The sequence below is a fragment of the Astatotilapia calliptera genome, chromosome 20, assembly GCF_900246225.1.
Source record: "Astatotilapia calliptera chromosome 20, fAstCal1.2, whole genome shotgun sequence".
Lineage (NCBI taxonomy): Eukaryota > Metazoa > Chordata > Actinopteri > Cichliformes > Cichlidae > Astatotilapia > Astatotilapia calliptera.
Genome location: NC_039321.1, coordinates 21418470 through 21432307, shown reverse-complemented (window position 1 = coordinate 21432307; position 13838 = coordinate 21418470). Strand labels below are relative to the sequence as shown.

Here is a 13838-nt window from a genome sequence, read left to right as displayed (position 1 = left end):
TGCATGTCCCAAAAAGATCAGTAAATCAAAATGTCAAAGTTTTTGTTAAAATACTTTATTAAGAACTTTGGATGAAAAAAACAGGAGCGCATGAAAGTGCAGCAGACAGTTTAAAAAATATGTCAATAAAAACACGGCTAGTCGTGGTGGTCGACTGCACGAGTTAATTTACACATTTCTAATTTTAAAAAGCAAACTTAAATCAGTCATAACTGTGAATACAATTTACAGGAAGAAATCACATTTTTTAAAAAGTGGAGGATGTTGGCAACGCTACAAAACTCGATTTAGGTGTTAAAATGCATATTGGTGTAAAAACGATTATATGAAGCTGGTTTACAAACGCATGTTGACAGGATACCAGAACAATCTACCTGCGTGGCGACATTCAAAGGAAATATTTTAGTCGTGCCACAGAGAGCGACAGAGCGTACGCTCAGCAGGGGTAAAAACAATGGAGCTCATAGACTCAGTGAGCCATGCTTAGCTAATACACGTAATGCACTAATATAAAAGTGTTGGCACAACCTGGATAGTGAGGACTTAAATACAGAGAGCTGCATCGCACGTCATGATGCATGCACGTATTCAGGTACAGACTGATCATATCAGATGTTTGCATCTGATATGATCAGATTCCTTTTTCGGTTACTGTTTGAGTACTTTTATGTAAAATTATAATCTGTTGGTGTTGTTGTTGTTGACTGAAATAAAAAAAAAAAAAAAAAAAAACCCAAAAACCCCCTGAGAATTCATTTAAATTCTGTAAACAGGGACGCCGCTGAAGCCAGAAACACATTAACATTCTTACAGTATACAGAACATGGAAAAATAAAACAATGCTGAGTGATGATTTTGGCACACTTGATGCTGAATACAAATGTGAGCTTCGCGGTCAGCAGCACGGTGCTTTAAGCCCACAGCGTGCAGCTGTTTCCTTGGTCCTGATGTTTTATCACCTGTTATGTGCAAACACTGTGAAGAGCAATAAAAAACAAGGGTTTCAGTATTCTGATGCTCAAGTTTGGCAGATTCAGGAAAACTCTGGTTTTCTTACAATCAACATCTCGAACAAACAAATTCAGGGTATTTAGGAAGAAACAGAAACTGCTAACTCGGTGTTCTGCAGATGCAGTGTGTGTTTAGTGTTGTGCTCAAAGTAACTCTTAAGGGACTGAAGCAGTAAACTCACTTCTCTCTCTCAGGCCTTGTCCAAAGCTGTGTACCAGTCTGATGAGGCCCCAGAATAAAACCACTTTGATCACCAGTGAAATCAAAGCCCCGGTTATAGCAGCTGCCTCCACTGTGTACGTAGTGTCCTGGAACCATTTCTCTGCCACCTGCGATTAAAGCAAAATCATTGTTTCCCCGCAGGCGCCTGTATCTGAGTGCACGGCTCAGCCAAAGAAGGGAACGACAACATGCGGCGTCATCCTCACATCACAGAGGCGCTGTCCTCTGTGATGTGAGCAGCAATCGTGTCAGAAAGTGCTTTTTGGGGGGTCTACTGGAAATACTGAAAAACACTGGAAAGTAACTATTCAAGTGCTACGCTAACTGCATTTATTACTGCACCTACATCACTCCCTGATGAGCAAATGCCCAACTTCACAGCACAAATAAACGGATTTGAAGTCTTGGAATAAAAAAGGTTTATAGCTGTTTCCACTGTGTTGCTGTGCAGGACTCACTGTGAAAGGAAATCTCTGCTTTGAGTGACTTTCGTAGTGACAGAAAGACTGTATAAGATGTCACCTGTTATGCTAGCCATGTTAGCATCCCATTTAATAATACAGTGCACTCCGCTACCCAAGCTTTACATCTACTATCATCCATTGATTGTCATGTCCAGATTTGAACCTTGAGGCTTCAAAAAGGTAGCCAGCAAACTAACAGGTGACATCAGTGGCTCTGCCATCTGATATATACAGTCTATGAAACTACAAGGACTTTTACAGCCCAGCACCAACAAATTTTGGATAGTGTGTAAAATGTAAATTAAAAAACATCCAGTGATTTGCAAATCTCGTAATCCCATAATAGAAAAATCATATTTGATGTTTGAACTGAGAAAATGAAATCATTTTGAATTTGACAGCAGCGACACGTCTTAAAATCGCTGGGACAGAGCCGTGTTTTACTCTACAGCATCCCCTCTTCTTTTAACAACACCTCCACAGTTGTGGGTCTTTTTAGTTGTATTTTTTTATTTCATCGTGTACCAAACTGGGGAACAACCTGGACTGCAGGAAAGTCACTACCGCACCCAGACTCTTCTACTATGCTGAAATATCCAAGGCCTTCCCTGAAAAATCTCTTGCCTTGATGGGAGCATAAGTCCATTTTAAATGAGCTTTGGCGAGGAGAAGATAGTGGCCCTTCTGGATCAAGTTCACATTTGTGGATGTGTTCACAGTTTTCTGTAATTGCTCCTGAGCCCCTGCAGTGATTTCCATGCTAGCATCGCACCTGTTTCTAATGCAGTGCTGCCTGACGGACGAAGATTTAGTCCTTGTCCCTTGCGCACAGAGATTTCTCCAAATTCTTTGAATATTTTGATGATTTTATGTTCCGTAGATGTGAGATGTTCCAAATCTTTACAATTTTACATAGCAGAAAATTATTCTGAAATTGTTTAATAACTTGTAGATACAATTTCTTTGCACATCTTTACTCCTGAGAAACGCTGCCTCGCTAAGAATATCTTTTTATACCCAATCAAGTTACTGACCTGTTGAAAATTAACCTAATTAGTTTCAAAATGTTCCTCCAGCTGTTTCTTTTTAGTGCCACTTACTTTTACAGACTTTTGCTGTCCAGGTCCAAACTTTCCTGTTTTATTGTAAATAAAGTTCATGAGATTTGCAAGTCATTGGATTTGGTTTTTATTTACATTTTCCACATTGTCCCAAAAAACTCATCACTGAGTCACACTGGCACAATTTTCAAATTATAAATTCTCACAGATATGATAAAATGTGTATTGATCCTCAATAGAAAGATAGCCCCCAACAAAGGCACCGGTCGGTCATATTTGAAGTGCGAGTTGTGTGACGTACTTTGGGACAGTCATTCCTAAGCAGGATTATTATTAGGAAGACTCACTTCATAAAGCACACTCACACAAACGGAACAACAAAATGTGTAGTTAAATAAAATATCTGAATAAATGAGGGAAATCTCAGCCTACCGTGTACATCAGATACACAAAGAATGCCACCTGAGGAACGTTCTGCGCCATAAAGATCCAAACCAAAACTTTCTTTTCCTTTAAAACCTAAAAAACAAAAACAAGTGGTTACAATTGGCTGCTCTTCAGCTTGTGACTGTTTAAAGTGCATCTATGTTTCTTGTCCTTTTTGGTTTATTGTCGCTTGTGACTCTCTGGTGTGACCAGAGGATGTATAAAAAGGTCTCACCGCAACAGCGCCCACAACTGTAGTCAGGATGGCCCAGAACACTCCGACACCCACGATTATGTTGTTGGCACCAGTCGCCGCCAGGCTCGTTGTTAAGATCAGGGCACACAGGCACAACTGAAAAGGTCACACCAACAGCACAACGTCACGAAGCCGCTCATCAGCTCTGTTAAAAACAAACTCACCTCACTGTTGGACGCTGAACACCAAGGAAAAAAAGCATATGACGAGGAGCACGTGCAGGGCGACGTGCAGGGCGACATGCTGCGCGCGTGAAATGCCAAAAATTTCCACTGTAAAAAACAAAAGGAGAACGTGCGTGTACCTGAGCCTGCAGGTCAAAGGTCACCATGGAGAAACACAGGTTTAGCAGGAAATACTGCTCTTGAAGGCACTCCAAGGCTCCGCCCACACGGAACGCCATCATGTTCGGTCTCCGGATGAGCAGCGTGGTGCAAAAGATGTGCACGACGCCCAGGGTGACGATGCACACGAAACGCACCTGCCACACAAACAGATCGCCGCTGTTCACTCAGTTTGTGCTTCAGGTTTGTGCACGGTGAAAAATTAAAGGCAGTTATTACATCAAATTATTCTCTATCATTCATATCAGTCACCCGCCAGTAAAAAAGATGGTTCAGTTTGCAGAAATGTGGCATTATTCAGTAACTCAACACTCAGCTGCATGTAGACTGTCTGTGATATGAACTGCTCTTCCTGGGGCTTTGCATGCTTTTAAACAGAACACTGGTGGAGCTGTAACAGGTTTACCACCTTAGCTTTTATGTATGTTCAGCAAACACCAACACACAGCAATAACCATCAACATGTAGTCTCAACATTCACTCGTTGGATCACTCATTCACACATACAGTCACAGTGACATCAAGTGGTGGAACTGAGAATCATCTAAACGGGAAGTAATCGTTCACGATGCCTGCTGACACCTGTTTTGTTTATTTTGTTTCCTTTCGTGTCTTAACAGCAGCAGCAGGAAGCAACGATGACACTATTCAGAGCTGACGTATACACAGTCGGGTCCAGAAGGATTTTGGATGACGGCACAAATTTGATTTCCTTTTTCTTTTGTACACCATGGCAGTGGATTTTAAATTGTCCAATCAAGCATGTTTGAAGAGCAGACTTTCAGCTTTAATTGAAGGAGTCAAAACTACCTGGAAAATTAAACTGAGCAGATAAAAGCTCTGGGCCCTATTTCAGGAAGCCGGTTTAGAAAACTCAGAGTGAAAAACGATACTCAGGGTTGAGTAACCCCGAACTGTCCAACTCGGAATATTCGGTTTCAGAAAGGCTGATAACAATTAGTTCAATCAACGCGGAGTTGCTTTAACCCCGAGTTAAGGGCGCGCACGAGGATACATAAAGCCCTGATTAGTGGAGCACAGATTAAGCGAGTCACCATGGAGACGGAGGGAAAGAAGGCGCGGTCAATGTATCTTACAGCGCTTGAGGCCAAAATTCTGATGGCAGCATATGCCGATAACATGCAAATTCCGCGGAAAAAAAGTAACACAGCCTCAGCTGCAAAAGAAAGGGAGCATGCATGGCAAAACATAGCCGACAGAGTCAATGCGTGAGTGTTAATTTAAACATTGATCTAGGGATTTCCACCCATTTAACACGTTATTTTATTATATTTTATTTTATTTTTTATTTCATACATTTTATTTCGTGATGTGATTTGAGCGCAGGTGCAACCCAACAGGCCCCAAACGTTCCTGGCAGCAAGTAAAAATGAAATATAAAAATATAGTCCAAACAGGTAAGGTGTAATTGTATTATGAGCCATAGTGCTTGGTCTGTTTGTCCGATGTAAATCAATTGCAGTTAGAGGCTACATTAATTTCCCCTCTGTAAGCACTTATTGCAATTATCTGAGCACATTACAAGTACATATTTGCTTACTCTGTATGCTCAAATGTGGCCCGTTATAGCCAACAGAAAAAAAGCGGAGGCCCGAAAAACAGGTGGGGGTCCTCCACCACCACCACTCACAGAGGCTGAGCAGTTGGCTTCCACATTTGTGATAATGTTGGCAGCATCACATATGATCTTCACAGTGCAGAGAACACAAATTAGCATCCATTACTATAATGACATAATTTGTTAGTTTGAAATGCTACAGGGAACTATGTACCTGTACATTAATGCTGTGGAAAGACTTCCTGTTCACATTGCTCCTGATTGGAATGTGAGTGCCATCTATACAGCCAATCACGCCTGGGAACCGTGAGAATAAATGTAAAATTTAAGTAGTAGTTCAAGTATCACCACATCATGAATTAAGTTTTGGTCATCCTGATACCTGCAATTTTGTGGCATCCCTCTTTGATAAATCTTGTGGGTCTATGACCGGGGAACACCACAAACGAGTGCAGGAGACGTTTCAGTGCAACTGTAACATTCCTGACTGCCCGACAGACGGTAGCCTTGGAAACGTGCTCAGCGTCACCAATATTATACAGAAAGCTCCCGTTTGCAAAAAACCGAAGTGCAATACAAATAATATGTACAGAACTGAGAGGATGTCCGCGATGTGTCACATGAGCAATATTAGGCCTGAGGATGTTATTCAAATGAATTATAGATTGTGCTGAAAAACGGTAACGTTCACACAGGAAATCATCAGGAAATGATAAAATGTCCGAACGTGCTCTAATCACTCTCTCCTGGTGGAGAGCTCTGCGGAGAATTTGGGCTTCAACATCTACTGGCTCTTCAAGGAAGGAGCAAGCCATGTCTGACACTTCCTACAGTCAGGTTTCTGACAAAGAGGCGGAGAAAGTCAAGGTTAGTTGAAGTAAACCTGCTAGGGGGCAGGTTAGCTTCACGGAGTGTGTCGTCATAGTAACTCACTCAGAATTCATCTAAACTCGCTTTGTGAAACCGAAAACCCAGAGTTTTCGTTAACTCAGGGTTTACTTACTCAGAGTTTGCACTAAACCGGCTTCCTGAAATAGGGCCCAGGAGTTCATTCCAAGTGTTTAACTTGTGTTTGGTGAATTTCCCTGTGGAAATCTCTCAATATGAGGCCTGAAAGCATGTTGATATGACCAAAATCTCATATCCCGATAAAAGACATTTCTCATCCTTAGAACATATATACATATATATCACAAAATAGGGCTTTTTCTGTATATTCTGTGAATCTCTGGCAACCCCACTTGTGTCAAGTGTTTTCAGCTGGGAGTGGTGTACCTGGAGTCGAGTGTTTTGACCGATGCATGAAACTGCTGCGAGGAAAAGCCTGTTCTAACGTTTGAGTCTAAGGTTTATTTAGAGCAGCTGACGGCTATTTTTTGCTTCTCATCCATAAGCTCTCTTCACACTCTTTCTCGTGATTCTTGCGTAGTAGTCGAGGTTTGTCGTGGTTGAGTCTGTGCTGGGGACTGGTTTGCGGCAGAATTTGCATAGTACAGTTTTCTGGTCCGTGTCATACTTTCATAACCAAACCATGTCCGTGCTACAGGGGTAGCCCCTCATTTAGGAATAAGGTCCTCGATTTGTTTTGAACAGTCCTTCTGTTTGGAGCTAACGTATTCTGCCTCATTTTTACTGGCTATACTAGGGCTGTGCGATATGACCAAAATCTCATATCCCGATATAAGAATTCTATCATCCCGATAACGATATAAATCACAAAAATGTAACATGTTCTGTAAATTCTGTGAATCTCGGGCAGCTCGTCTTGTGGGCAGTGTTTCCAGCTGCGCGTCATGTAGCTGGAGTCTAGTGTTTTAACCGATGCATGAAACTATACATTTTTAGACATGAGTTGTAACGGCCGCTGTTTTCTTTGTGAGTATTTATTACACGGCGTGATGCGGGGAAAAGCCTGTTCTAACGTTTGAGTCTAAGGTTTATATTTTAGCACCTGGCGGCTCTTTTTTACTTCTCATCCGTAAATAATCTGCTCTTTCACGTGATTCAGTTTATTTTGAAAAGTCTCAACAGGATCTTGAGCTTTATTGTAAAAGGTTTATATGGAACATAAACAAGCGGACACGCGATAGTTTTACGTTGTTGCTAACCACAACGCATAAAAACAGGTGCTTGTCCGTCCATCCTTAGTGTGGTTATATAAAATATAAGAGAAAGAGAGAACTTTAAGAAATGAATATAGCCACTACAGTGACCATCAAAACGATGAAAAAATATTGCTGTAAACAAGACATTTCTGAGGAGAGTCAGGAGAGTTTTCTCCAAGCATGACATCCCGGTGCATTTCAGACCCAGCAACACGCTCAGGCAAAAACTGGTTCACCCGAAAGACAAAACGCCAAAACACAGACTTAACAATGTGGCGTATGCTGTACAGTGCAGCGAGGAATGCCCAGACCTCTACATTGGAGAGACCAAACAGCCACTTCACAAGCGCATGGCACAACACAGAAGAGCCACCTCCACAGGACAAGACTCAGCAGTCCATCTGCATCTTAAGGATAAAGGACACTCTTTCGAGGATGCCAATGTTCACATTTTGGACAGAGAGGACAGATGGTTTGAAAGAGGAGTAAAAGAAGCCATCTATGTCCACTGTGAGCGACCATCGTTGAACACAGGCGGTGGTTTACGACACCAACTCTCTGCCATCTATAATCCAGTTTTGAGATCCCTTCCCAGACGCCTTAACGCCCACTCACATCCTGGGCCATCTGATCTCAGGAATTCGCATGATAAGGTGGGGCCAGGTTTCACAATGAACTCACCCGAAACTCTGGCTGATTGGGACCCACACCCAGTTTCACACCTTGGCTCAGGCGATTAGAGGATCATCAGGGGTTCCTTTTGTCCCTCTGTGGGGGGATACTCCCACTAGGTGTATATCTGGGACTCTCCACCATTTGACCTTAGAACTGAAGAAGCTTCTCGGATGAGAGGTGAAACGTCTTCAAGCAACTTAAAGAAGTCCAGACGCTTTTCTTTGCAAGCTCCTTTGACTACGATGACCTGGATGACTGAGAACCTTCACAGACACATTGCTGTAAACAGTGTATTTTGCAACACCACAAAACAAACAATAACGTATAATTTGACAGATGTTTTCATATCGTCATCCGATATATCTCATCATATCGCACAGGCCTAGTTGATAGGAGCAGAAGGAGGCCATCTTTAGGCTGAAAAATCAAAGGAAGCTTTCAGAAAAACAGCAAAAACGTTTGGTGTGTCCTAATCAACAATCGGGCTAACTCTGAGCAACCACCGAAGACAACTAGAGTGGATGATCGCAAATTTTTCCTTAGAGTTTAAAAATAACTTCATAACCTCAAAGCAAGCCACACGCTCAAGAAGATATCACTGTGAAAAGTGCAAACCACTGGTTACACTCTAGAATAAGAAAGTGAGATTAGACGTTGCAAGAAAACATCTAAAAGACACTTTGGACAGATGAAAATATGATGGGAAGAGAAAAGTGTGGAGAAGGAGAGAAACCACTTATGATCTGAAGCGTACCAAATTACCTGTCAAACATAGTGTGGGCATGTATTTCTGTTTATTGATGACTACTGACACAAGGAGTACGATTAATGGAAAAGTGTACAGGGCTGTGCTCTCTGCTGAGATTCAACCAAATGCTGCAAAACTGCTAAATCAACCCAAGAGTTTCTCAAGGAAAAGAAACGAGACATTATTGAATGAACAAGTCAGTCACCTGATCTCAACCCAGCGTGCTTGGCTGGAACAGCTCTCTCCGAGCACGTTTTCGGTTACTGAAAACAAAACTGAAGGCAAAGAGACTCACAGCAACTAGCAATGGGAGGGAGCTGCAGTGAAGACTGGGAAGAACATCTGCATTTGGTGATGCTCGTGGGTTCAGACTTCAGGAAGTCAAAAGACATAAAACATATATATCTCAAATTATGTTTGTTTGTCCAATCACTGCTGGGCCTCTTAAAATAGAAAACTGTATAAAACTGGCTGTAATTTCTTACAGTTAATTAAATATTTTGTGAAAAGAAAGCTGAATGAAGTCTGCACTTCAATCACAGGCATGTTAACTGTTTGATTTAAAATCCACTGTGGTGGTGTACAGAGCGAAAACTACAACAACTGTCTCATTTTTGCAGCCATCGGTCAGTCACGCAGGACTTATGGAATATCTTGAAGTTTAATATACTTCTGTCGTGCTAAAGATGTTTTACCGTGTTGTTTTTTTTTACATTTTCTCACATTGCTCATATTAACATTAGTATCTTTTCTGGTTTTGTTCTGCAAATCCAAATCAGTCAAAGTTCTATTTGCTTTTTGCACGAGAAATATTCACGATTCCCTCCAAACTCCTCACCAGCAGCTCCTGTTGGCCTTTCGTACCCAGCACGGAGAAGTTGACCACCGACCGAATCATCACTACCAGCACGCTGAGCACGAACGCCACCAGCTCCTGTCGGTTTTCCTGCAGCACGCCGCGGATGATGTAGTAGATGCAGAACACTGCAGGGGCCAGACAACAGGCAGAGCTCACATGCAGGACAAGCACTTTGAATAAAGATGAAGTATTTGTACTGTGTGTGCACACCGTTTCTCAATCATATAGCTTAAGGATATAAGTATACGATACAAAGCTTTTAATGAAGCTCTGTGTAAAAAATGTTAATGATCATGAACAAAATCAGTTACTTTGCTACTCTGTTCATCAAACATCTCCTCAGAGGTAACGTTTACTCTGCACTAAGCTCCACAATTTATTTGCTAATCATTGCATTTTGCTTTTATTTCGGTTTTTCACAGCATCCCAGTGTTTGTTGGAAATGACGCTTCGAAAGCGACTTTAACCTCCTAAGACCCAAACTCTTCCACAGCATGTATTTTTAATTTCTCTTTGATATTTGTGCTGATTCGGACCTGATGAAAGTAAAAACAAAGAATTACCTGATGTTTTTTAACCTGATTTTTGTTTCTAAGAAAAATGAGAGCCACATATGAGGATATTCGTTTAAAATTTTGATAGACCAGTAGCAGTATAATGTCCTTGTAAGTGGATATCAGGCCCTTGTAGAGCAAAATTGAGTATTGTGGTCTAAATAACCCAAAATGTGATGTCCACATATGTGGATGAAAGGTCATAGGAGGTTAAGCAAAAGTCACCATTTCCTCAAATCTCTACAGGGCAGGTAGAGAGTGCAGCTCAAGTCATTTTTATGGGAAATGCTTCAGCGAGCTGTAAACCTGAGCTATGAGGAAATAAAGCTAGCTCAGTTGACATAAATCCTCACTGAACACATAAGCCACTGGAACTGGCTCCTTCCACTGAAGTTTTCATCATATGATTGCAACAGAAGAACTTCTGCTTTTTAAAAGGAGGCGGTGGGGGTGATGATGAATGCTGCAAATGTCTTTTTTTTTCTTGCCCTCAACAAACTCACCTATTCCAACTAGCTGGATCAGCGACACAGTGAAGTTGTCCTCATCGGACACGTCCGTGTCCGTGTGCTGCTTGTAGAGGCTGGACACGGTGAGGCCGAGCAGCGCCAGCAGAGACAGTATGGCGAAGCAGAAATAGACCTGCAGCAGGCGCGGCAGCTCCGACCAGCGCTTTATCTGCAACAGCATGGAAAGGACAAAGAATGTGAGACAACCTGTGATAGCCACAACAACAACAAAAAAAATCACAATCAAAGCACGACAGGAATGAAAACATGTGCTTCGCTTCCCGGCACGGCAGCACCAGTATCTCACCGGGCCACATGGTGTCAGGATCAGTTCCTGGTGTCTCGGCCTCAGGTTCGGAGACGGAAGGTCCGAGCCATGTGGCTGGTTGCCCAACAGAGGACTGAGAAAGTAAACAAATTTTACATAACTGCAGAAGATGATATTCATTCAGGTCACTAAACTTAAAAAAAGCACTGCTCACTGATAAAAAGAGAAACTCTAAATAAGCCGGGATCCTTCTTCCTGTTACATGCTGCACATTCAAATACAGAAAACATCCCACAGAGGAGGACAAACATAACAGATATTTATCACAGCAAACATTTGAATGTGTCACTGGTTTCGATAACAACATTAATGATTGCTCGGTGTCACAGTGAAAGCTGTGTCTACTTGTGCATTTCCTCCTACAAAATATCAAAGGTTTTCTTATCAGACGACCGGATCATAAAATAAATATGTTTGCAGCACCTTACTTCAGCAAATGCTGAGGTCTATAAAAAGGGACCCCAGGAGACGACAAACACACCCCTTGGATTTAAATGTATTATCTCCCACTGCAACTTGTGCATGCATGTGCTTTTCACATTTTGAAGAAGAAAATTTGAAATGGACACAGTGGACCGGCGTGTCTATAACATGCTTTGTCGTGATATTGATTGGCTTGTTCTGGAGCTAATACTCTTTGCTGATGATGTTGTTATATATGCATACAGTAATAATGAAACTGAAATGTTCTACCAAACATCCGTGATTTTTTAATTGATATTAATTATTGTATTACTACACGGTCACAGTCTGGCTTTAATACTTTAAAACTATTACAGTCTTTATATAACAGAAGATTGGAAATATTTAATAGAATAGCATTATTGTTATCACTACTGTTTAATTTTACAGAAGCACAGCTTACGTGGCTTTGAAAATCCAAGTATCCAAATTATGTGAAAATTTATAAATAAGACAAATATTCATGTGTTAAACATGTGTTATAAATTTTCACATAATTTGGATCCTCCACCTTTTAGTCATTACCATACTATTAGGGTAAATAGAAAACCAAACTACACAGAATACATACAATATTTTTAAATATCAGTTAAAAAGATGGCCAATCGATAACCAGAATTGCCAGCACTGAGGTGGTTTTATCTTGTTTCTCTTTAATACATCTGTCTAACTTTTCTCCTTTTACATTTCAGTTTACATTCATGCATCCCCAGCAGGGCCTTGAGGTCATGTCATCAGGGCCAACTGGTTGTGCATCATGCCAGGCTGAAAACTATACGAGGCAGAGCTTTTGCAGCAGTGGCCCCCAGACTCTGGAAGTCTCTCCCTCTGAGCTTCAGATCTGTAAACTCAAGGGTCGCTTACAAAATGCAGCGAAAAAAATTTTAGATTTGCATTTGGTTTTATCTTGAAAGGTGCTGAAGAAATATTTTATATTTAAGTACTTACATTGTCCCAATTAAAAATATACAGATAAAAATGCAGAAGTCCTTATTGTTACTGCTTATATAGGTTCTTAAACAGTTAATACAAAGACAGATATTTCCCAGCCAGGTGAAATTACTCCATTGGTTGGGAAACTGTCTAGAAACACCATCTTGTAGACAGTTGATCATAACCACGTGACTTACCAAGAATTTCTACAGTTGAGGATTGCAAAACTAGTAATTTACCTGAACATGAATCGTGCCCCTTAGTTGGGGCAACTAAAAAGACTGAATGCAAAATACGTTTTAAGCATTAATGTGTCTTTCCTGTTTTGTTCCTCTGGTCGTTTGTCTTTGTTTTATTTGGCTTGCATAAATATGACTTTATTCATATTTCTACAGAGGTTACAGTCGTCCGTGCCAGGTTCAGTCCTCCACATACAGAAGACTTGTTGAACCATAAAGCCTCTACATTAGCTCAGACTCCATATAAAGCTTGTCAGGTGAAGACTCACAGTTATAAATAACAATAAATAACCCGTTTATTGATGTTAATGGGTGTGTCCGGTTATAACGAGATAATAAGGTGTACATGTACCAGCTGTCTGATTACATTTTATCACGACACAAAAGCTCGGTGACTAACAGAGAGAGAAATAAAAAGTAACTTTTACAGTTAAATGCACGAATTAAGCTGCTCACCTTATCTCGTCCATTTCCTGGCGGACTACAGCGCAGCAGCTTACATTCCCGAAACCTTTTCAGTTCGTCTCCACCTCCAGCCCACACAACTTCAGTTTCACATTTTGCAGTGTAAACAACGGGAACAGTAGCCTGGCTAAATTCTTCTTCTACTGCTTCATTTGTTGCAGCGCGAAAGTGATGCTGCCCCCTCGTGGACCACAAAGAGGCTTGCACAGATTGATATTCACATTTTCATGTTTTATGAATTAAATATATATTTTAATAATTTATATACTCTGCTTGTCAAAAGCTTGGACACATCTTCTCATTAAATGCTTTTTCTTTATTTTTACATTGCAGATTCTTATTGAAGGCATCAAAACTATGAATGAACATATTTAGAATTATGTAGTAAACAAAAAAGTGCAAAATAACTCAAAACATGTTTTATATTTTAGATTCTTCAAAATAGCCACCCTTTGCTTTGATTACTGCTTTGCCATTCTCTCGATGAGCCTCATGAGGTTGTCACCTGAAATGGTTTTCCAACAGTTATGGAGGAGTTCCCAGAGATGCTGGGCACCTGTTGGCCCTTTTGCCTTCACTCTGCGGTTCTTCTCATCCC

General features: G+C 41.0%; 1 protein-coding gene across 1 annotated transcript; it reads right to left on the bottom strand.

The window, feature by feature from the left end:
- Positions 1-39: 39 nt before the first annotated feature.
- LOC113013651 (uncharacterized) lies at positions 40-13379 on the bottom strand. Its single transcript, XM_026154725.1, has 9 exons — positions 13232-13379; positions 11121-11214; positions 10808-10982; positions 9730-9875; positions 3745-3921; positions 3420-3536; positions 3191-3277; positions 1193-1340; positions 40-975 (listed from the first exon to the last, which is right to left on the bottom strand). The coding sequence occupies exons 1-9, from the start codon at positions 13243-13245 to the stop codon at positions 956-958; spliced, it is 978 nt and encodes a 325-aa protein (XP_026010510.1). The 5' UTR covers positions 13246-13379; the 3' UTR covers positions 40-955.
- Between the last annotated feature and the right edge of the window lie 459 nt (positions 13380-13838).

Excerpts from the sequence above, each read along its gene's own strand:
- LOC113013651 (XM_026154725.1), bottom strand. Across the intron at positions 3,537-3,744 it reads CCTTTGACCTGCAGGCTCAG|TTGTGCCTGTGTGCCCTGAT; the intron begins GTACACGCACGT and ends TGACCTTTTCAG. Across the intron at positions 1,341-3,190 it reads TTGTGTATCTGATGTACACG|GTGGCAGAGAAATGGTTCCA; the intron begins GTAGGCTGAGAT and ends CTTTAATCGCAG.